Source organism: Filicampus tigris, chromosome 7 (genome assembly GCF_054856515.1).
Source record: "Filicampus tigris isolate MCC_2025a chromosome 7, RoL_Ftig_1.0, whole genome shotgun sequence".
Lineage (NCBI taxonomy): Eukaryota > Metazoa > Chordata > Actinopteri > Syngnathiformes > Syngnathidae > Filicampus > Filicampus tigris.
In genome coordinates this window covers 25,038,996-25,064,845 of record NC_141223.1, presented here as the reverse complement: position 1 = coordinate 25,064,845, position 25,850 = coordinate 25,038,996, and the positions used below count along the sequence as shown (strand labels likewise).

At 41.2% G+C, this 25,850-nt stretch overlaps 1 protein-coding gene and 1 long non-coding RNA gene across 2 annotated transcripts in view; one reads left to right on the top strand and one right to left on the bottom strand.

The window, feature by feature from the left end:
- The window catches only part of LOC147145358 (uncharacterized), a 115,929-nt gene that overhangs the window by 65,067 nt on the left and 25,012 nt on the right, over positions 1 to 25,850 (bottom strand). The gene's annotated exons all lie outside the window — the stretch shown is intronic.
- The window catches only part of LOC147145357 (melatonin receptor type 1B-like), a 48,947-nt gene continuing 26,149 nt past the window's right edge, over positions 3,053 to 25,850 (top strand). The window contains exon 1 of the mRNA XM_086034904.1: positions 3,053 to 3,603. Within this exon, the coding sequence (XP_085891030.1) occupies positions 3,408 to 3,603 (196 nt within the window). The 5' untranslated portion in view covers positions 3,053 to 3,407. The remainder of the gene's footprint in view (positions 3,604 to 25,850) is intronic.

The following is a 25,850-nucleotide window of genomic DNA, read 5'->3' as shown; positions in this document are numbered from 1 at the left end:
GGCACTGTGCACCTGTCCCTTATTTAGGAGTGAGAAAGTTGGCAACTCTATCCGTAACTTAGCTCGCTATCTGACGCTCCCGAAGAGGCCCCTAAAAGCACAACGCACTGTGATGCGGAACGTTAAAAAACTCCTCCTCCAGGGCTTGTCGATGAGGTTTTTATCCGACATTGACACCCACTCGCCCCGTGACGCTAACGGCTTCATGAATTGGCTGCAATTGCTAGCAGACGCGAATGTACTCGACTGCATGTGCTGTGGCGGGCGTCCACAGCACACGTCTGGACATTAAGAAGCTGATTTAGTTCTGCTAACCTTGTCTGTTTAGCGACTTTGAGCAGTTACTGTTACTTTGAACACCACCGCCGCAGATACTGTTAGCCAGGCATGCCTTCTGAGACTTAACAAAACGTGTCTGAAAAAAATGTCTGAAAAACCTACGAGCAGTTCTCATCGGGGTTCGTGTGTACAGTACATTCCTTCTCTTGACCACTTCAGCCTGTGTACAGTAAGTAGAGAAGCGATCGACATGGTGCTTTTGATTTTGTGGAGGTAAGTGTGCTCATATGAGCTCACGTTTTACTTAAAAAAAACTCAAATTTCTGTGCAGAATGCTTTTATATTTTCAGTAGTGGACAAAAGTAGTAATGGGCATATGAATTTTAGTGGCGATTGGTCTCCATTTCCGACATCAGAATGTGACAAACCAAACGATTGTCGCAATGCTGTTTTGTTTGCTCTGCCTTGGGTTTTTCCTTTCTGTTGCAGTCTCCATGGAGCATGTCAGTGGGCGGAGTCTCCTGCGTCACACCTTCTGGCAAGTGTCGTCAGTAGACTATTTAAACCCAGGGGAAATGGAGGGAAGATAAGTTATTGTTTCTTTGCCATCATGCACTCTCCTCCTGTTTAGTCCTGCCAATAGTTCCACTTGTTTGTCATTTTTGCCTCTAAGTACGACTGTGATTTTGTCTTACCTGATTTCCCTGCTTAGTGTAGATTGTTTTGTTTTGCATTTTGTTTGTAGCGGTGTCTTCCCTCCTTTGTTCTCTGCCCACCTTGTTTTTGTTTATTTCGGTGACTTGCCTTTTCTTATTGAACTTTTGTCACGTCCTCTTTTGTTAATTGATTTAACCTCGTGCTTGCATGCTGCTTTTGTTCAAATTAATACTGCGTAATCTACTTCATTGTTTGCTTTGGAATCCACCATTAATGTTCTTACACGCACCAAGATAGCAATATTACAATGCTTGCCTCCCTGCTGAGATGGAAAAAATAACAAGCCAAGCTCCAAAAGGGGGCGTGCCAATTTGTTGTAAATCTCATCCCCAAAAAAGCAGTGGGACAGGGGCTTTAGGGGGTATGAATTTTAGTGCTGATGTCATTTTTACAAACAGACCTATTATATAAGTTCCTCGTCACCGGTTGTAGTGTGTCTTCAATGACCGCTCCGCTTGTCTGACTGCGCTCCGCTTGATTCTACTGGGAATGTAACTCTTTGTGCCTCTTTAGCCGGCTTGTCAGACTGGAGCCGTTGACAAGTTACATGCTGCTTATATAGAGAGCTGCCCCGCGCCAGCGTTTCTTCCTGATTGGTGGCCCTTGGCGGGAAACTGGCCATCCAATCGGTGTCGCTGTGTGCGGGAGGCCTCCCATCAATGCAGTGAATGGATGGATGATTTTCCCGCCGCGAGCCACCAATCGGAAAAAGGTGCTGGCACAGGGCAGCTCTCTATAGCGTCCTGCTACATTGTATATACGTGAATAAATAAAAAATGTAAAAAATACAAGCCTGATTATAGAATACTACAGCGATCAACCTTGAATGTGCAATAACAATCTGCCCATTCGCTCCATTCGGCGCATATAAAACAAGTCAACTTTTTTCGCACACTATGCTAATGCTATCAATATTGCTGTCTTGGTAAAGTTCAAGAACTGTTAAAAAAAAAAAAATAGCCGAGTGAACAGGCTGCTGTGTGGCCGTGTGTGACGTAGATATGCCCGACGCTGACTGGCTGCCGCGAGGCGGAATGGCAAAAAAGTTGACTCGTTTATAGTGCCTAGTGGAGCGAATGGGCGGATTTCATGTTATATTATATTATATTATATTATATTACATGTTATATTTCATGGTTATTAGTGTTTTTGAAAGACTTTTCAGGGTTTAAATGAGCTTTTCCAATACAAGTTGTTTAAATAGATATTGTTCCATCTTCTGATCGACCTTGTGATTGTTGATTGAAATCAAAAACCATGATCGCATAAAACTTAGAGTTCAATTCCCAAACGCTTATTGTGTAGTTAAAAAGAAAAGTGATGTAATACAGTAATAAACACGCCCCTGTCCCTGCTTTTTGGGGAATGTTTTTCTAGGCATCATATTCTAAATGATTTAGTATTTGAAAAAAAAAAAGAATGTATTAATTTGAACATCACATATCTTGTCTTTTATATACTGTAGATTCGCAAATCATTGCATTCTGTTTGTATTTGTTTTGCACAACACCCCAACTTAAGTGGAATGGGGTAGGTGGGTGTGGGGGGTGGGGGGTATATTAAATAATGTTGATGATGCAGTACATGTTATTTGATTATTTGTTTGTTATATGATTACATTAATACAGTTAATAATGGAATTAATTTGTTATTCATCAAATTGTATTGTATTGTATCTGAGCTATAACACAATTTTTACAAGTCGGACTTTGTTGATTCTTGTAAAGGACTCCCAGACCGGCAATCAAAAGCCTTTGTATAAACATTGCTGCACATTACATAAATTGCACGAGATCAAAAGAGAAGCCAAGCCCAAGATAGATGCAGTCTCTGGCATCCAAAGCATAAGTAAAAACGTACGGTTCGTGATTTATCAAAATCACGATCAAGCAGAAAGATCTTGGCACATGGTAGTTGGTGATCAATAAAATATTACCTCAAGACAAATGCTTTAAAAGCGGAAACCAAACAGCAGCCAGAGTCCACAGACAGCAACAGAATACCAAAGGAGATTTAGCAAGTTGCCCCTCGTTCCTCAGAGATTAGAGGAGGGGGAAGGAAAGGAGATGTGTTGGGGAGGCAGAAATGAAGAGAAATGAGGAGCAGCAGCTTTGGAGAGGCAGAGCGGCAGAGAGAATAAAAGGAGGAGGTGTGGAGACCCATGCGGCTGCATATCTACTCTCAGTATCCAGGATCCCTGAAGTGTACATGGGTCTCGGCTGGCTGCAGTCCGTTCCGCGTGGACTGGCTGCGGGCCGCCGGAGCGGCTCCGAACGGCGGAGGCAGTAAGAGCGCAAACAACGCCTGCGGCCACTGAAGGGCACGCGGCTGATATTTAGGACATGTCGTGGGGGAGAAGAAAAAGAATGCAAGCAATCTACCACGCAGGGGAGTGACGAGAAAGGGGGGCTATGGACATGCCGGGGGATGGATCGTTGTTGAAGAATCAGAGCGAACATGGGCCGGAGCCGAGCCGGGGAGGCGCGCGTCCTGCATGGGCAGTCACGGCGCTGGCCAGCGTGCTGATCTTCACCACTGTGGTGGATGTGTTGGGGAACCTGCTGGTCATCACCTCTGTGGCGAGAAACCGTAAACTCCGAAATGTGGGTAAGAAGCTCAAATCGATTGGTATGCACGTGTGCGAGCGCGTGCGTGCGCTCGTGTCAACAAACATCCTCACGCACGAGAGGCTGAGAGACAAGCGGAACGTTTTTATGCGAGTCAACCTTGACTGAGTAGATGATACGACGCACTTTTAGGGAGTCGGTCGAAAACGAATGGATTTGAATGAATTCAGGTGCCAAACTGAATGAATGGGTGGCTTTCAATTGTCTGCTTCATTCATTTCAGACTAATGAAGTATTACTAAAGTTGTCTTGAGCTATTTGCATTCCACACAGAGCCCTGAACTTGGCTCTTGCTGGTTGAATGCTTTGCTTATTTACCAGATTGTTTGTTCATGTAAAGTGACCATAATGGGATAATGAGGATCTATGCATCAGATAAGTACCACATAATCATGTGTACTTGCAGTGTGACATCTAATTGGTAAAAAGCACAGAGAAATTGTGTGATAACATGTGCATGTAAAAGAAGTCCCAATGAAGTGACAACATGAATGAATTTTGTAAACAAATTAGACAGATACTACCTAGGCTACTATACACCTGCAGTTCTTCCGCATCGAGAGCTTGCATATTTATTTTAAGATCAGTGATTCGTCTGTGGAGATGGCAGCAAGGAGGGGCTTTGGTGTTAAACTCTGTTTTCTGCTTCTGAGGTATACTCACAGGAACTGTACTAGAATAGTGCCTGGATTCTTACTGAAGCCAAGCGATTTTAAATTTCAGTGTATTCAATAGGGGTGTCCCAAGCCAATATTTGTATCGGATATCAGCCCAAAAACCAGTATCAAATTTTATCGGTCTACATCCAAAATTCCCGAGATTAGCAATCAAAGCAGTCCAATCCAGAATCCACTCCTGGTGGTGTGTCCTACAGCGTCTGAATCTATATAGCATGTGGAACTCACGTGATAAAAAAGACCACTCATGAGAAGGAGCTAAAGAAGCTGTCGGCTGTGTGGTAGTCCTATACAGGGCTCTATGGTACGGCGGTTTTGCGGTTGCACTTCCAAATGCAGGTTCCCAAATTTCACAATGTGGCGATAGAAAGGAATTATAGGTGGTACATTGCAATCAGCCGAAGTCGAGAGCTGATATCACGATTTTTAATAAATAAGCTTACGGTTGAAAAAAAACAAATTCACAAGCGCACGCACTGCTGGCATTCGCTTGAATGAGAGCCGTATTCAAGGCTCCCTCGGCGGGAGCTGGTAGCCGGCACGACGGTCGTGGGCCCGCCTTGGGGGTGGAGGCTTCAGGCGGCTGTCCGGTGGAGGGGTCGGATGCAGGAGAGTGAGGGCGACCTTTTCCTTTTTCACTGTACTGTACCTGCTGCTGGATATTATAATCATGTGGACTTAATCAACGTTGGATTACAGTACCAACTGACGAGTTGACGAGCACTTTCAGCATCCTGGAGGAGAGAGCGCGACCAGACGGATCTCTCCGTGAATTGCTGGCGGGTCTGGCAGACTCTGTAAGCGGCGGAGGTCATGGAAACAAAAGCGGGACTACAGAGCTAAGCAAGCTACGCAAGCCTCCGCTGTCGATTTGGAACAAGAACTAGTGCAAAATTACTATGTTGGTGACTGTTCCATTTATTATCCCATTAAGGCCAGGAGGGCATATCTGTTTTTCTACCACGAAAGCCGGAAGCGCTGTTGCGTGTTTCTACCTTTAAAGCCGGGAGAGCGTATACATCATTTTCTGTTTTTGAATCCAACAAAATGATTCGGAATATACACGTTGATGTTGAAGTGACTTCTCAGAGGATGTCTGTAATGTCCGCCATTAGTGGCGGACGCTGCTGAAGTGAAAAAGACAACGCGCTTGTGGACTTTGAACCAGTGGAACCAGTCGACCGTGGTATACGGTTAAGACATGTTTGAAGACAATGACAATAGTGATGTCTGTTACAGAATAGAGGTTGGTATTGGCCACTCGATTTAAAAAAAAAATTAAAATGGTGCTTCTCTTGCACCAATAAAAAAATTAAGTTATTTTTACATCTTCGATTGAAACAGTAAAAGTTAATAAACTCGGGTCAGTTTGAAAGCCACATGTCTAAGCTTTCAATTTCTTTTTAAATCTGCTACAGGGGCTGAGATATTGATTATTTTCGAGGTGTTGAATTTCTGGGAAAACTTCAAGTTTTCGAGGATGATTCCAAAGACGACCTTAAGTTTTAGAGAGATGTTGAGCCAGGCGCTTTAAGCCTTAATGGGTTAATCACTTAAACCTGGCTACTAACTCAGATTCTACAGGCTTCAATGCAACTGTACTTGAGGCTAAACTCAGCACAAAGTAAACTTTGCATCGTCAGTTTATGATGTCCAGTATTGCTCAGACTACAACAAAGGGACAGCTTTATTGCACGCTTTTACGATCCTGGTGAGGTTGTAAGTGCTTCAGAAAATGGACAAATGGATAGTAAAGACTGTCATTACTGTCATAATAGTCATTAATACTTGTTGGAATAACAGCCATGGCTCATTGGAAGTGCAGCAATGATGAGTCATATATTAAAACATTTATTTTGGTGCTTGAGAATGTCTTCACATGAAAATGACCATTAGTACTCAAATACAGTCTAAAAGCAGTTGGGTTAAAAATAACTAAATTTTGGGTAAAAAATGGACAGATCATCTAATTGGGTCAATTTGACCCACCTTCTTGCGTTGTTTTGTACAAAATAACACAAAATTACCATTTTTGGGATTGTTTTCTGTTTTCTAGTAGTGGATCGGTTCATTTTTTTTTTCCGAAATTGTGTTGTTTTTAGCCCAACTGTTTTCAGAGTGTCGGGTTGTGCATTTATTTAAAAACACATATGTGCGCAGGTATGTGTGGTGTGCATTGTTGAAAGGTCACTGTTAAGTAAATAATTCTGTGTTATTTATTCTCTGAAGCATTAATAGTATTAAATACAATAAAACACTCCCATGCGTAGTCCCGCTGTAATGTTCCTGACAGAACTTTACAAATAGGAAAATTAACAAATTATTCAGGAAGTGAATTTCTCTAAGTTGGCAGCTCTGTGTATGTGATTCAGTCATAAAATTTTCCAACTTTAGCGCTGGTGCAACCAAGTAAAAAGGTTGGGCACACCAGTTTACAACCGGTACAAAAACAAGCACTGTTTTGAATTTATTTTGAATTTATTTTGTATTGGATGATAGTAGTCTATATATATATTGGTATCGTATCGGAGTTTAAAAAAGTTGTATCGGGACACCCCCAGTATTCAAATAATAAACAACAGCTCCTGTTTAATGTTTCCTTGCTTATTATACAGTATAATTTATAGCAAGAGTAACAGCAAAACAATAAATGTTGATCAATGAACAACATCCGCAACAGCCAACATAGCCTGTTGAAGCCATGAAATCCCATTTTAATGTGATTAATAGTTATACCGATCTCATTTCATTTACACCTATCCTTTCTTTTTTTTTTTTTTTACTTCTGTGGTGGTACTGGAGCATTTCACCTGATTTGGGGTGAGGGGCAGACAGAGAATCTTCATTTAACCAAACATACATGTTTTTGGAAACAAGTTTTTGTAGCTGGACAAAACCCACACATGCACTACCAAGAAGCACAAATCTTGGTTCAAACAGTAATCCAGTAATCTTACCGCTGTAACTTTTTTCCCAAGGTATCCAAGATATTGGTTCACATGGCTGTCCTTTGTGCATGGGACCAATTCCTAATCAATGCCCCATTGAGAAGTGCCCGGCCATTGGATGTCAACCAGCGCAGTTTGCCTTTTGTCTTAAGTCAGGAGGGACAGCTTCCATCCAGACACTGCCGTGAACCTGAACTCTATAAGTAGTGTAGAAAATTGAAGGATGGATGGATATTTGACCAAATCTGTGTTGCACTAATTACAGTAATAATAATACAGTAGCTGCGATGAATATAGCAAAAAAATGTTCATGTTTATGTGACAGGTTTCGTGACGTGGTGGTGAAAAATGGTGATAGCTAAAATTGCAAATTCCTACTCACAACCTCACAAAAAAAAATGGTAAGTACAGCATCTTATTTTTTTTGTATTTGTTTTTTTAATTGTATTGTAATGTCTTCCAAAGATGCGACGTCAGATATTAGTTTAGTTATCTCCTTTTTATTATTACAACACGACTACTCTGGGCCATAGCCGACGCCAACTACAGAGCAACAAGCGTTCGGTCATTAGCACACACGGATGTCCCCTCTTCCTCCCGTCCACTCTCACCTCCCACTCACACACCCCTCCCATCCAGCGAGTCGCATGATGCATTCAGTAAACTCGGAAACAACACAACTCAGCAAAACACAAATGTCACTACGACAAGATAACCCAATTCGTTACAGTATTTGAGTTTTTATATACCAAGTATTTTGATGTAAATTTCAATGGTGAAATCCGACTTATACCGAAATTCGGGTTACATCACCGGCATAGGAACGGAACTCGTTCGTAAATCGAGGACGTCTTGTATTATACTTGTAATGACTTTCTTTTGAAAGTAGAAAATTCATCCATCCATTTTCTATATCACTTACTTATCCTGTTGAAGGCTTCAGGGAACTAAAGCCAATCTTGCCAATTCAAGCCAAAGGCAGACAACATAGACTGGTCGGCAATCAATCACAGGACACAATAGTAACTAATATACATGGCAGCATTCAAACTCACATTCACACCTGAGTAGGAACTCAACCACTACTGCCTGCACCGAAGTCAGGCAAATGACTTTCTCGCAACTTAAGTATTCACAGGAGTTACAAAACTCAAGTGAATTAGATAATATTTTACATATTTAACATATTTTTTCCAGAATATGTTCGATGCAGGCCCACTAATCTAAACATGGCATCAATATTACCTTTGGGGAATATGAGAAATCCACCCATTTTAGCTATCTCAGGGAGCGGCCATTTTGTCACCTTTGTCAACTGAAGATAGCATCAAAGTGGCTCAGATAACGACCAATCATCGCTCAGCTTCAGAAAACACATGAGCCGTGATTGGTCGCCATCTTCAGTCGACAGAATGGACAAAATGGCCACCGCCTGAGTTGCCTAAAAGTGGGTGCATTTTACTTCTTAATTTATATTCCACAATAACAATATTGATCAGAATGAAATATTTCAACTAGTGGGCATGCATAGAAAATATTCTGAAAAAAAATGTTCGGGTTGACTTCCGCTTTAAAATATAATTCATTTGAGTTTTGGCAAGGAAGCTGTGGCAGTGGTTCCTCTTTCTGTGAGTGTAGTGTATGAATTACACCTTTCTTATACGCTAGTGGTTTTGATTAAAAAAAAAAAAGTAGTTGAGAGCCAGTAGCAAAAAATGCCAAAGCTGCAGGTTTAATACTGAAAGGTCAGCTGAGCTGGTTAGTCTGATATACTGTATATGCATACTTTACATGTCGAGGTTTGGACAATGGCAGAGTTATGATTTTGTCAGCAACCTCTTCTGTATGTAATTTTAACATTTTGAATGTTCCACCATTCTCCTTTATTGAAATTACAACACCATAGTTAGCATCCTTTGAGAAGATAAGAGACGGCTTGGATCTGTGTAATTAGTTTGTAGTTAGTGGGTATTACAGTGTATATGCCCAAGTCAAAATGTGACCTTAGACTTGAAAAACATAGCAACAGCAGAATAGTGCCACAGATGGTGGAGGCAGATATATTGTCAAGAATTTAAAAATACCACAGTTGTCCAACTTCTTCTGATACGACTCATAAATCCAAAAAGAAAAAACACAAGGAGGTTGAGACTACACTGTGACAAAATTGAATATATCTTAATTGATTTATTCCAAACGCTAAGGAAGGCAGGAGGTTTCACAAAATCTGTTATGGTTGCTAATTTTAAATGGCTTTGAATGAGCATGGTGAATGTTACGCGGCATGCAGTGTCTGTGTTAAACAGGCAAAGCTGCTGAAAGACCAACATCAGCATCCTCAGGCCAAGAGTGCCAGAGTGAGGAGAATTTTCATCCTAGCGCTTCTGACGCACTAATTAGAAATGCCAGATTAGATATGCTCCATGAAGATTGACTTTCCTCTGCTGTGTTCAACTCATTTGCTTGTGCACCAAAGTACAGAACCTTAGGATCCCCCCTCCCCACCCCAAATGCCAGGAATTTAACTCTTGTTTAACTGCTCACTTGGAGCACATACACTACGGCAAATTGGCATCATTGCCAATCACTCCAACGGGAGTGGAAATTATGGTAAATAAACAGGCATTTGTAGTGTTTCCCCCACGCCGTTTTAGTGGATTTGTGATCATTCATTAAAAAGGACATTAGTAAGAATGAGAGAGGGCTCACAAATTCTGTTTTAGCATACATAATAATACAAATACATAATAAAGGCCTACATAATAAATACTACGGCTGGGACGATACATTTTTGTTCCTATCCGATACAGATCCTGATACGTGTGTTGCGATCCGATACGTATTGCGATACTTAAATATTATTCATTCATTCATTCATTATCCATACCGCTTATCCTCACAAGGGTCGCGGGGCGTGCTGGAGCCTATCCCAGCTGTCTTTGGGCAGTAGGCGGGGGACACCCTGAATTGGTTGCCAGCCAATCGCAGGGCACACAGAGACAAACATCCGCACTCACAATCACACCTAGGGGCAATTTAGACAGTCCAATCAACTTACCATGCATGTTTTTGGAATGTGGGAGGAAACCGGAGTACCCGGAGGAAACCCACGCAGGCACGGGGAGAACATGCAAACTCCACACAGGGTGGCCGGAGCCGGGATACTTAAATATTATAAAAATGTGTATTAAAAAAATGAGGCATGTGTTTCCAAAGTTGACATTTACTTAAATGTCACGAATGAATAGCGCATAAACTGTTCCAGTAACTGTTCCTGATACACAGGAGTGCAATAAATAAAACTCCATTCACAAAGCTCAACTTTAAGGACCTCAAATGTTCCAACGGTATGTTATAGAACGTGCAAAACACAACATAAGGTACTGAAAGTATTGATACTTCATCAACGCATCGATACTTGATATCAGCATAAAAAGTATACGATACATTGTGATATGATATTTTTTCCCAGCCCCAATAAATGCATACCTAATACATACAAATCAAAGCATTGGACACAGAATTGTATGTAAGTGTACTAATGACTCTCAATTAGTGAATGCAAATCTAATTTTCTACAATGATAAAATACAACATTTTTAAAAAGGAACGTAAAGATATTTTTATTATTATTATGACTCAGCTTCTTAACCTATCTGTAAAGGCCTAGATAGACCAATCCGACGTTGGACAACTGTGACGGACACTTACCCCCTGTGGCGTTGGGCCGGCTGTCGGCACGTCACGCTGGAAAAATGTATTTCTCATGGTTAGAAAAATTCAACCGAAAAGCCATTGGTCGGGGACGGAATATAAAAACGTAAACAATGCATTTAGCTATATTTTTCGCTCACGATTAACTCCCACGCGAAGTAAACCATCACGTTCTTGACACGGTATCGTGAAATACTTAAATTGTCAACCCTCTCCCTTGTATTTGTAAGAAGATTAAGGCAGCGGAGGCGTGCTCACTGTTAATCCGCATTAGGCAATTCCCGTCCGTGCTCCGAGTGCTGATTTGCTAGCTAACAGCCGATCAGAGTGACCTAAGGTCACAACTCACGACGCCGATTCAACATGCCCAAACGCCCACCAGACACTTCCTGACGGGTTACGATGCTACGACGGTGGTCACTACATCAATTAGACGCAATCAGAGTTCAGATGTCGGATTGGTGTAGCTAGGCCTTAAGGGAGAGAACACCCACCAGAGGATTTTTGTCGCTCTGCTTTTGTTTTCCAATTCACCCAAGCTGCAGCATATATGAAACTCACTTGTAAGTCAAATTTCAGCTTGCGACATCCATCCATCCATCCATTATCGAAACCACTCATCCTCAAGAGGGTCGCGGGCGTGCTAAAGCCTATCCCAGCTATCTTGGGGCAAATGCAAAAAAAATTTTTTTTAAATCAACCGAGTGACAGTTTGTGAATTAAAAAAAAAATAATTTTGAGCACTTGTAGTCAAAGTAACATAGTCATGTTAAAACATTATTCATGGAATAGAATAAATGCTTGGTTCTGTGTCGTTCATAGAAGGTAGGCCAGGTTGTTCTATTTGTTAGCCTGTGATTGTGATGGTATTTGTTTAACTCTTTAATCACAACTCACGGTTTAAAAGATACATTTGAGATAAAGTAAAAACTGTTGAAAAGTAGTGGTAGTAGTAGTAGTAGTAGTCTAAAAAAAATACCAAATATAGTAGTTCGTTTAAGGTTTGTGGCATGTATTGTAATTTGTCAGTTGGTTTGAAAACTCCTCATTAATATGACTTTAGAGCTCCATGGTTTGATATTACCATTGTGTGACCCACGATAAGCCCAAGTCAGCTGTAACTATAAAAGTTATCAGAGAGGAAGGTTTTAAGTCTCCTCTTAATTAGAGAGATGATGTTCGCTCCCCAACTGAAACTGAGATGCTTCCAAAAGATAGGAGCCAGATAGCTGAGGGCTCCACTTCCCATTCTGCTTTTAGAGATTCTGAGAACGACACGTCAATGTGAACTCTGGTAGTGTTGTGCTTTAGTGCCCACGGGGCTTGCAGCCGACTACGTGGAGCATTTGCTATTGGGCTGCAAAGAAAGTAGAGAGTGGATTAGGAGCAGAGGGAGACCTCAGCCACGCAGAGGGAACAATAACCAAACAGACACAACAGTGTCTGTACAGTTAATAAGGTTTGCATTCTTTTGACAGTTTGACCACGGAAAAATTATTATTAACTTTATCGGCCCCGTGTCACGCATGGACACATTATCGGGGGTTGAAGGTGGTCTCAAAGTGCCCATTTTGTATCGGCCAACTTCATCTGCAAGTGGGGATCTTCTTGCAGTTCCTTATAAACATACTTTGCTTATAAACATACTTTCCGTTCTCCTGCATGGACTCCAGTGAGTCCGTTTTGCTTCTGACATGAAGGCCATGCGTCTCCCTGCGCTGAATGTAAAGGGAAAGAGGGCAGCCTCTTTATCAGAATGCCTCCAAATGCCTCCAAAACCGTGCGTATTATTTAATATTCATAGGACCAAAAAGTCCTAATAAATAGTAGAGTAATATATATATATATATATATATATATATATATATATATATATATATATATATATATATATATATATATATATATATATATATATATATATATATGCGGCACGGTGGTCGACTGGTTAGCAAGTCCACCTCACAGTTCAGAGGTCGTGGGGTCGATCCCGGCCCCGGCCTCCCTGTATGGAGTCTGCATGTTCTCCCCGTGCCTGCGTGGGTTTTCTCCGGGTACTCCGGTTTCCTCCCACATTCCAAAAAACACGCATGGTAAGTTGATTGGACTCTCTAAATTGCCCCTAGGTGTGATTGTGAGTGTGGATGTTTGTCTCTGTGTGCCCTGCGATTGGCTGGCAACCAATTCAGGGTGTCCCCCGCCTATTGCCCGAAGATAGCTGGGATAGGCTCCAGCACGCCCCGCGACCCTTGTGAGGATAAGCGGTATCGATAATGGATGGATGGATGAAGGGAAAAACACCAAAATGCCAAAAACCCTAGCAGAGACAGAGTAGAGGCAAAGAGTTACAATGACCCAGTGAAATCCAAAGAATATTTAATAAAGGAAAGAGAAAGAAATAAGACACTGAAGGAAGAAGGAAAGCTGAAGTCTACCAATGAATTATCCAGCAGAGAGCATAGGAAAGTCAGAAGAGCATGGAGGAAAAGACAAGACCACCGGATGTCTCTCAAAAAACAGAGAGAGAAGGAACATACATATAGGGAAATGTATGTTACAAAAATGTTTGTCATTCCAATTAGATTTTCATTTAGAAGGTGAAACCACAGTTTTTCAATGATGAAGTGCCCTGTGATGGACAGGTGAGCGATCCAGTGTGTACCCTGCTTTTGCCCTAAGTCAGCTGCAATCAACTCCAACCCCCCGCAACCCTGAGTACAGCACAATGCAGTAGCAAATGGAAAAAATAATGTTTCATTAGTTAAAAGTTAAAATATAGCAAAACTAGTTAAGTGATTACAATGGTACCCTCACACAAAGTATTACTGCAACAGCAGCAACAATATGGTCACTACTGAAATGTTGTAGTCACTACCGAAAAAACTGATGTTTTAGCAAAAATAAAAAGTATTGAATAATCAACCAACAATTTTTGATAATGATTGTTTAATGGTATGTTTGTTTTAATTAATGATGACTTTTGAAGTCAATATGATCAACTTTCTACATTTTACAATGAAAAATAGCATATAGATTTTGATTTATTGCGGAAAAAGTCATATTAAATTCTGTTAAAAATTCATTTTGATTGGTTTTGATGTCAAAACCATATATATTAATTTATAAAAATACTCTGTAGAGGGGGGAATGGAAAAAAATATGAATCGGAAAGAATTATTTTTATTCTTCTGTAATTGTGTGTTTCGGTAGTGACACATTTTAGGGACAGGCAAGACATTAGGGAAAAGCTAGAAAATACTATTTGAAAATTGACTATACTTTTACTGTATTTGTGCCCCTTAGATAATGTGCAACATGAATACAATAAAAGTTTTTCTACTGATTGCTCTAAAGATAGTGTGTTGGGAGGGGAAGATTGCTTGTTTATTTTGGGCCAAACCCCAAAGCAAGTTAGATGTGATTTACAAATAAATGTTAATAAACAGACACACAAGGCAGACAGGAACTAAGAGTGTCTGTTCTTACATTTTACATGTACTTTTTGGTGTAATACATTTAAAAAAAAAAAAACAGGATACTAAGCAGGATATGAAACAGATGCAAACTGCCCCCAGTTCCCCGGAATGCTCAGCAAACTAGACGGAAATAAAGAGTGCCAGTTTTTACGTGGAGTGCACTTGTGCTGTCTATAAAAATAAAGTCCTATATATTGAAGCTTACCAATAAGAGATGAAAAATTCATGAGACCACCAAAAAACTCTATATATATTCAGGCATGTTACACTTCTCATGACAGACACAAAGCGGCATAGTGCTGAAGGGCTCTGAGGGGAGAACTTGACACAACTCAGTTGGTGACATGAATAATTCCACACAGGTCTGGCCACCACCTCTCACCCTGGGCAACTATGTGGAAAAGAATCAAATCTCTTTCTTTGTGTGTCATTGCCTATGTGGGTGTGGGTAGAGCAGAGCTTCACAACTGCTCAACCTTGCCACTCTTTTCCCCCCACCGCACAGGATGTCCCAAATTTCTTTAAGCTAATAGTCTAATGCGAGTATAAAAACAGTAAAATAAGTAAAATAAGGGCTTCTTTTTTTCAATGCACTTTCAGCTGAGTAAAACACAGACAACACATTTGTCCTTAATACAAATAAAAGCAGATTTTTACTTCAAGCTTGAGCATATTGGTAACGTTAATCTCTCTTTCTGGCTGCCTGGATGTAATTCTTTTCCATGTACAGGCCAATTCGGTTGAGTGGCCAGCAAATGTTTTTATGGATGGGACAAAAAGCTGTAGAGAGGGAGATGAGTATGTACAGCATGCACATGTTCTGGGACCAACTGCGTGAACAAAAATTTGTGCAGCTAAATACAAGTATCATTAACTAGCTGCATATCAACAGTGTCTTCAAGCACTGTAAAAGCATTTGAAGGGAACTTGTTTAAGGGCACTTATTTATTCCAAAGTTACTTGCAAGTGCATTCTACAACAAATGAAAAGTGTTTGATGCGTAGATCATTTATTAGTGATGACAGCAGACATATTAACTCACAGCCTGACTTCAGAAGTTTGGGAAACAGATCACTTTAGTTCTACCCCAAAGCCAGGAGGGAGTACAAACTGAATGACATTTAACACCATTTTTATGAGACAAACTGCCATCCATTCAGCCATTTTCTTCTTCTTATCAGGGGTCAGGTTGCAGGCGCAACAGCCTAAGCAGGGGGGAACCCAGACTGACCTGCCTCTCCCCAGCCACTTGGTCCAACTTGGACCCAGAGATGTTCCCAAGCCAACCGGGAATCATTGGATGTGTCCAAATTCACAAGGCAGGTTCCTTCGAAGGCTGAACGCAGGTGGTGTGCAAATTCACATGGCCTTCACGACTTCGTTTCCATGGAGACGAGACGGATTTATATATGGCTTCTGGTGTGGTCCCCCAACATTTTAAGCATGCTATAGTGCAACCCCTGCTGAAAAAAACTGGCCTTGATCAAGCTGTGCTATCCAATTTTTAGACCCATTTCCAAGCTGCCTTTTATGTCTAAAATTCTGGAAAAAGCGGTGCACTCACAGCTAAGATCATACAATGTCATGGAAGTTTTCCAGTCAGGCTTCAAGAAGATGCATAGCACAGAGTCAGCCCTGCTACGTGTTTTCAATGACATCCTCCTGGCAAATGACACTGGATGTCTCGTTTTGTTGGATTTGACTGCAGTTTTTGGTATTCTTTTGATTCGCTTGCAACACCAAATGGGCATTAGTGGATGCGCTCTAGAGTGGTTTAGATCTTATTTGGGTGTCAGGACTTTTTCTGTTAGCCGATGTTCCTCTGAGTGCCGCTCTGCCCCGCTATCGTATGGTGTTCCACAGGGTTCTATTTTGGGGCCATTGCTGTTCTCACTGTATTTGCTGCCCCTGGGTTCTATCCTTAGAAAACACAGCATTTCCTTCCACTGCTATGCGGACGACTGTCAAATCTATATCCCGCTAAGCAAAAAACAGGCTTCCTCCTTAAGACCACTTGTTTATTTTGGGCCAAACCCCAAAGCAAGTTAGATGTGATTTACAAATAAATGTTAATAAACAGACACACAAGGCAGACAGGAACTAAGAGTGTCTGTTCTTACATTTTACATGTACTTTTTGGTGTAATACATTTTTTTTAAAAAACAGGATACTAAGCAGGGTATGAAACAGATGCAAACTGCCCCGAGTTCTCCGGAATGCTCAGCAAACTAGACGGAAATAAATAGTGCCAGTTTTTACGTGGAGTGCACTTGTGCTGTCTATAAAAATAATGTCCTATAGATTGAAGCTTACCAATAAGAGCTGAAAAATTCATGAGCCCACCAAAAAACTCTCTATATATTCAAGCATGTTACACTTCTCATGACAGACACAAAAAACACAGCATTTCCTTCCACTGCTATGCAGACGACTGTCAAATCTATATCCCGCTAACAGGCTTCCTCCTTAAGACCACTTTTGTCCTGCCTAGAGGACATCAAAGATTGGATGTTACTAAATTTCCTAAATTTCAACGAAAAGAAAACAGAGGTTATGGTGTTCGGTCCCAGTGGCTCGTCTCCATCCCACCCTGTTGTCCTGGGCCCCTTGGCTTCATATCTAAAGCCAACAGTCTCAAACCTGGGTTTTAAAATGGACAGTGATCTTAAATTGGACCAGCAAATCAGCGCTGTTGTAAAGTCGAGCTTCTTTCACCTTAGACAGCTGGCTAAGGTGAAGCCCCTCCTTTCCCATCAGCACTTAGAAACAGTCATCCATGCCTTTGTTACATCTCGGCTGGATAACTTCAATGCACTTTATTTTGGAGTCAGCCAGTCCTCCCTCAAACGTCTCCAGTTGGTCCAAAATTCTGCCGCCCGCCGACTAACTGGAGCTCGGAGGATGGAGCACATAACACCAATTATGGCCTCCCTTCACTGGCTCCCAGTGCATTTTAGGGTTAAATTTAAGATTCTCTTATTTGTCTATAAGTCATTAAACGGCCTTGCCCCGGCGTACCTCTCTGAGCTCCTCCACTCCTACGCACCTTCCCGCAGCCTCAGGTCTGCGGACCAGGCGCTGCTCGAGGTGCCGAGGACCTAGAGGAGCCTCAGAGGGGATCGAGCCGTTTCAACTGCTGGTCCTTCCCTCTGGAATGACCTCCCATTGGTTGTTAGGCAAGCCCCCTTTCTGTCCATTTTTAAAACCCGGTTGAAGACACATTTCTTTTCTCTGGCTTTTGATCAGACCTGAAATTTTCGGCTCTTTTCCGGTGTCAATTGTATATAGTATTTTATGTCAATTACTTGGCTTCATTATTTATATTTTATTTATATTTATATATTATTTATGTCTATATTTATTAATACATGTATCACCGCCTTTTATTGTTTTTGTTCTATTTATTGTATCGTTTGTAAAGTGCTTTGTTACAGCTCTAGCAGTTATGAAATGCGCTATATAAATAAAATTGTATTGTACTGTATTGTATGAATGCCTATGAGTCAGATGCAAATTTCACACGCAAGTCAATTTGTGAGTAAATGTTTATTTTTATTTTAAAATGTTTATTTTATCTTTAAATTTTTATTATCTATATTTATTAATTCGTGTATCACAGCCTTTTATTGTTTTTTATTTATTGTATTGTTTGTAAAATGCTTTGTTACAGCTCTAGCTGTTATAGAATGCGCTGTATAAATCAAATTGTACTGTATTGTATTGTATGAATGGACTATCAATAAGCCACTTGCAGGTGAAGACACCGGGCAGCCATCTTACGTTGCCACTGTTACTGACCTGACCTCTTGTGTTATTTTTTCGCTGAAACACTGTTATAAGTGCATGTTTTAGGCTAGGATATTTGTGTGGAGTAATGAGAGCCTCTCAAAGAATCAACTTCACTGTGTGCATTGATTCGGATTATCTTACCTCAATAGCGTGAATTGTGACCTCCAGAGTTTTGCAGCAAATTTTGCCCTGATGGGCTTTGCTTTCATTTCGTTGTTGATGGTTCTGACAACATGTTGCAGGTGAATATTTAACACTGTCTTATAAGAGAAAATTTTAACTTGGACTCTTACTGATGAAATTTTATTGTAGTGGTTTTCCCAGACTTATTGGTTCAACAGTATGCCATACACAGTGGCATTTTGGCTGTCAAGACAGAAAATAACATGCTTAGCAATTGGCAACATAAGATAGCTACCGGTGGCTTCACTCCTCCCGACAGCAAGTAAGCGGCATTGTTAGTCCATTCATATAAAAGTCCGTGGGCCCTGAGTGAAGGCTACTTTGGCGCACATTTTCATTATGTCCACATTGCTCCGCTCTTAGTGCTCCCTTGGCAGTTATAATAATATTTGTTAAAAACATATTGTTGCCATTTTCGTATGTTCTATGTTGTTTGAATAAAGAGTTTAACTCATTCAGTGCCAATGATATATTAATATGTCTTTGGGATCTAATGAGTTAATCAATCAATATTTATTTAACTTATTCACTGCCAAGGAGATATTAATTTGTCTTTTGTCCAGACATTCAATCCCAGGAATTTATTTATATATTTTTAGGCACTGAATGAGTTCAAAATGATGGATGGACGGATGGATGGATGGACGGATGGACGGATGGATAGATAGATAGATAGATAGATAGATAGATAGATAGATAGATAGGTCATTACCTGAGCCCTGAGCAACTGTGATGTCGTTTTCAGTCGACAGAAGTGACAAAATGGCCGTCCCCTGAGATGGCTAAAAAAAACTGAATGGATTTTGCCGCTTAACTCGTATTCCAACAAAAGGTCGAGGGCGGGAAGGAATGATTATTTTTATGAATAAGGATGGAGGGACAATGACGGAAGGGTACCCAGGTTGAGGACGGAGGATGTCTCTCTTGAATGAGAGCCGTAGCCAAGGCTCCCTCGGCGGTCACTGATGGCTGCAGCATCGCTTCAGGGGCTGTCTGCTTCGGTGGCCGCCGGAGTGCTCGGACGCTGGAGAGTGATGACGACGAGGCCGTCTCCTTTTTAACTGTAATATTATCTTTGTTGCTGGATAATATAATCATGTGGACTTTATCCAAATTGATTGCAGTACAAATTGACAAGTTCTAGCGACTTTTCATCTCAACTTCAATATACCGGACGAGAGAGCACGCAAATAGCGGGACCTCCATGGATTGTTGTTGGGTCTGGCAGACGCCATAGGTGGCGGAGGCAACATAAACAAAAGCGGGGCAGCCGTGCTGAGCTATGGCTAAGCTAATCGCCAATCGTGAAGATAATTGGTTCAGAAAATGGATGGATGGCTAGCAAACGGTATGACACTGCCCTGTGGCTTGGTGTACTTGTTGGAATACAAACGGCCATGCTTGTTGAAGTTAAGCTGTAGTTAGTGATATTTTTAATTACTTTTTTTTATTTTGGTCCTTGAAAATTTCCATCCATTCATCCATCCATTCATCATCTGAACCACTTATCCTCACAAACCGTCGTGGGCGTGCTGGAGCCAATCCCAGCTGTCTTCGGGCATATATATATATATATATATATATATATATATATATATATATATATATATATATATAGAGAGAGAGAGAGAGATCTGCAGACTTGGGTCAATTTGTGGAACTGAGAGAGGTAAACATGGTGAAGCTGCATTTAGCTGTTACGCTGCACGCAAATGGAATAAGCTGCCAACAGAAGTGAAGTCAGCCCGAGTGTAAATGCTTTTAAATCCAGGTTAAAAACTTTGCTTTTTTTCTCATACCTTTGATTAATACCTTTGATTAAGGTCCTCTAGACAATTTTAAACCTTCCTTTTTTTTAAATTCTTTCATAAATTTTTATTTCTTTAGTTTTAAATGTTTTTAAAGTTTTCTGCTAATGTGCTTAAATGTTGTAGTTTTGTTGGTTGCTTTTGTTTTCTCTACTTTGAAATGTTGTTAACTGTTGTGTTTGTAAATGCTAATAGTTGTTGTCTTTGCTTGGGTGAAGTAGATTTAGTTGCCTTGTGTATGAAATGTGCTATATAAATAAAACTGCCTTGCCTTGCCTTTGAAACATTACTATTAAATATATCACCAGTCATTTAGGTGGCTTTTGCCAAAATTAGTGTAGTGCTATCTTGGTTCTATAGGTGTAAACAAGCCCATGCACTTACTTACCAGCTACGCCAAGTAACCTACGCCTGCTCCTTGTTGTCTCTTATTGGAAGCTGGTTGTGTTGTACCCGCAGTGCCCGCAGACCAATTATTATTTTGTCCTTCATTGTTTGTCCATGTTTTACCTGGCACGTATTTGCCGTGTATGAGGCGATTAGTGATGGGCGTGATGGCACGTATTTGCCATGTATGTGGCAATTAGTGATGGGCATGACAGTTCTTTTCAGTGAACTGAATCATTAGAATCAGTTCATCAAAAAGAACCGTTCAAAAGATTCGTTCACCGAATCGTTTAAACAAATAACACACATACTGTAGCTATTTTTTTTTGTTTTTTGTTTTTTTTACATAAAATGATTTTCTGACTTCTTTCCAGGCAAAAAAAAAAACCTACACAAATGCTATTACTTTGTGATTGGATGGTCAAGAGCGTGAAACGTGGAACTTCCGCCTCGCAAGGCAAAGGCTTTCCACTCAAGACACCCAACAAGGCTGGGTTTTGGGCTCACCTACTGTATACACTATGACAGCACAGGACGACCTCGGAGTGAACAATGTGTTTGCTTTGCTATAACGACTTATTTTATGGATTAGATTAATGACATCAGTGATAGATTGTGCAAATTATGACATTACAGTCAATCAGCGAATTTGCATAAAATGCAAAATATCGACCGATTTTGATCCAATCGATCAGACCGGTGTAAAGTCTAGCTTTACAACACACCTTCACTTACTGTACCTTGATGTAGTTTTATTATTAGACATTGGAAGAAATGTAATTTATTTTCTTTCTTTTTTAATGGAATATATTAGACATATTATTCATGAGTAAGCAATGTTATGATTAATATTAGCTGAATTTGGAGCCTAGACACTTTGGTGGTGGCTACATCAGATTTCCCCTTTTCAGGAGCTGAGTTTCCATAATCCTTAGCAAAATGCATTTTGCTCAACAGAAAACTGGTAATTGAAACACACACATTTCGAAAAACGTCTGAAATATCACAAAAAAATGTTTACGCTCTCACAAGGTGTTTTTTAAGACGTGTCAATATAGAAGTGTATCGCAAAAGTGGAATGAAAACACATTTTTTGCGTTTCCATGCCATGTGATAACATCTCCAGCAGTCATAACAACAAGCGCTGGTTCGATGGAGGACTGGCAGGGGACAGAGCTTTCCCGCGGCCACGGGGTAAGTGGCGATGTCTGGGGCTGGGGTGAGAGCAGAAAATCACTGCGCCCCGGCCGACCGCCACACCCGCTGGGTTGAATCGCTCACGCAGACTGCGTCGGCCCCACCCGTTTACCTCTCAACAGCTTCACACCCTTTTGTGAGTCTCGTGAAAACATTTAATTTGATTTTACAAAAAGTGCAAGCTCTCGCGAGACGGAACATTACAGGTATTGCACCTCAAAAGCGAAACACATAGAGGTCACAGTTATACTTTATCAATATTGTAGAAATATCACTGTTTATGTATGAATGTATGTTTAGGTGTATTTGTGAAAAACTGTAATGGAAACCCAGCTACTGTGACTTCAGACTGCTTCTGTTCTGGCACTTTCTGGCTTGGGGAGTCACAATATATCTACCAGCGTTACATATTCAGAATACAAAAAAATTGTAACTGTGTTCCATTACAGTTAAAAAAACAAAAGCACGTAATCAGATTCTAGGTACATAAATATTTGGATTTCGCAGAATTACAGCTTCAATGCAGGCGGAGAGGCCATCAGCCATCATTTCATAATACATCTAACTCAATGGGCCGCCCGACTCGCACGGCTGTTGCTGAGATGGGTGTACAGTCAGGAGGAGGCGGGGGAACTAGCTACATCATGCCCTCCACACACGCATGGCTAGTTTGAAAGCAACGTGGAGGGAAGGAGTAAGTGGTGAGCGCTAGTCACGGTTTCAGACGAAGACATTTAAGGACAGATTTATCTTACACATTTACAAAGACAAGTGCCAGCTGGCAGAATCCTGCGATTACAGCTGCTATGAAGGCCTAGTTGCTAGCCCGCTAGACATCATGCAAATAAGATAAGAAGACAAGAAGGCCTTTATTGATCCCACAGTGGGGAAATTTTCAGCATTACAGCAGCAAAGATATAGGTCACACAGAGACAGTGGCATAATGTAGCCGTTAATGTATAACATTAACACCAAACATTCAGTATCAAACCTATGTAAATATACGCAGTAACCATGTGTATATACACATGTATATACATACCAACATACATCTACATATAAAGTATGAAGAAACACTCATTTTAGCCTGTACATAGTACAGAGGAAATAATACTGTTAGTTACAGTGCTGCAGTGAAATATAAGGAACAGCATTGGATAAAAATAAAAATACAGTAGTGGGGAATGTTGAGTATTGCACAATATAAGCTCAGGTGCAGGACTGCACGATTGCACTAATGTCCGCCAGTTTGTAGAGACTACCCAATGTTCCTGTTAAACAGTCCGACAGCAGCAGGCAAGATGGAGCGATGGATGAATCTCTCCTTTGCACAACTAGGGTGTAACAGTCTGTCGCTGAAGGAGCTGTGGAGTGCTGTTAGAGTGCCCTGGAGGGGGTGGACCGGGTTGTCCAGCATTGATGACAGTTTAGCCATCATCCTCCTGTGACCCACTGAGACCACCGAGTCCAGGGAGCAGCCCAGGACAGTGCCGGCCCTCTTGACTAGTTTGTCCAGCCTCTTCTTGTCCCGTCGCCGCCTGCCCAGGAGACCACTCCCTGGAAAATGACCGATGCAACCACCGAGTCATAAAAGTTCCTGAGGTGGGTCTCCTGAACCCCAAAAGACCTCAGTCTCCTGAGTTAGGAAGAGTCTGCTCTGACCCTTCCTATAGAGAGCGTCTGTGTTGTCGCTCCAGTCCAGTTTATTGTTCAGATGAACAACCAGGTATTTGTAAGTTGAGACTCTCTCAACATCTGTTCCCCGGATATTCACTGGTGCAGGTGCAGAGTGTTTGCGCCTGCAGAAAACCACCACCATCTCTTTGGATTTCCCCGCATTTATCAGGAGGTGGTTCTGCTGGCACCAGTCCACAAAACCCTGAGTAAGTTCTCTGTACTCCCGATCGTCTCCATCTGTGATGAGGCCGACAATCGCAGAGTCGTCAGAGAACTTCTGCAGGTGACAGGTAGGGGTGTTGTAGTTGAAGTCCGAGGTGTAGAGGATGAACAGAGCCAAGACAGTTCCCTGCGGCGCCCCCGTGTTGCAGAGGAGCACGTCAGACACACAGTCCTGTGTCCTCACATACTGTGGCCAGTTTGTGAGGTAGTCCTGGACCCACGTGGTGAGGTGGTGGGCCACTCCTGCCCGCTCCAGCTTGTCTCACAGTAGGGTGGGCTGGATGGTGTTGAAAGCACTGGAGAAATCAAAGAACATGATCCTCACAGTGCTCCCCGCCTTCTCCAGGTGGGAGAGTGAAGTGTGGAGGAGGCAGATGATGGCATCCACACTGATACCAGGCTGGTATGCGAACTGCGCCACTGTGACGTCAGCGCCACTGGTCTGAAGCTGTTGAGCTCCTTCTGGTGGGGGTCTGTGGCACCAGGACCAGGCAAGATGTTTTCCACAGCTGGGGGACTCTGCCCAGCTTCAGGCTCAAGTTGAACATGTGCTGGACAATTCCACACAGCTGGTCTGCGCAGGATTTGAGGAGCTGGGGGCTGATGCCAAACAACCAATCACGGCTCAGCTTCAGAAAACAGGTCAGCCATGATTGGTCGTGACCTGAGCTCTGAGCAGTTGTGATGTCATTTTGAGTCGACGGAAGTGATAAAATGGCCGCCACCAGAGATGGCTAAAAACGAGTGGATTCACGGTTATTCCACAAAAGCGATATTTATCAGAATGCCTCCAAATGCCTCCAAAACCGTGCGTATTATTTAATATTCATAGGACCAAAAAGTCCAAATAAATAGGAGAGTAATAAACATATATATATATATATATATATATACATATATATATATATATATATATACATATATATATATATATATATATATATATATATATATATATATATATATATATATATATACATATATATATATATATATATATATATATATATATATATATATATATGCGGCACGGTGGTCGACTGGTTAGCAAGTCCACCTCACAGTTCAGAGGTCGTGGGGTCGATCCCGGCCCCGGCCTCCCTGTATGGAGTCTGCATGTTCTCCCCGTGCCTGCGTGGGTTTTCTCCGGGTACTCCGGTTTCCTCCCACATTCCAAAAACATGCATGGTAAGTTGATTGGACACTCTAAATTGCCCCTTGGTGTGATTGTGAGTGCGGATGTTTGTCTCTGTGTGCCCTGCGATTGGCTGGCAACCAATTCAGGGTGTCCCCCGCCTACTGCCCGAAGACAGCTGGGATAGGCTCCAGCATATATATATATATATATATATATATATATATATATATATATATATATATATATAAAATCCAAAAGTAATTAAACGTAACCACGTTACATTAGTTTAATGACACTTGGATTACGTTATTTACTATAGTTTTTTAACAAATAACTAATGACTGTATCAGAATACATTTTTAAAGTAACCTGTAACCTTAACCCTGTGCTCTTGTCATGTTTCCTTCACTTGTCTAGCATTGGTTTGTGAATCACTGTTGCTGGATCGCCCCTTGTGAGTCTTGGTTTCAACACAAACTTTCTTTGCCATGTTTATGTAAGAGAAAAGAATAGGTCAGTCTTGTCACCTGTGACTTAGACCTAAGATACTGCTGCACTGTGGTGTGACTTCATCTTTATTCAGCATGATTAAAATGTTCACCCTTCATTGTTTGTTTGCATCTGAAAATCCATCCTAACATGCATTTTTAGACAATAATAACAACAAATGTGCATTCTAAGAGTGATTTTCAAGGTTTGCATTTTCAGGCTACGTAACACTTGTCATGCAAGTGCAAATTCCACATTTTTGTTCCATATAAAGAAGTCTTGTGGCTCGGGTTTTTGGCAGTTATTTTCTCGTAAGTAAACATTGTGCATCATGAATGTTTTTTTTTTCACTTATTAAAATTTTCCGGATCAATACTCACTGGGGTTTATGTGTTTGCCAATTTTCATTTATTTGGAGTTTCTGTAATAACTTCTTCTGCCTGTGCCCTATCCTCTCTTAACAGATTTATCCCCGCTCTTGCCTGTCTTGCAGTCTCTTATTATCTTTATGGACTCACTTCC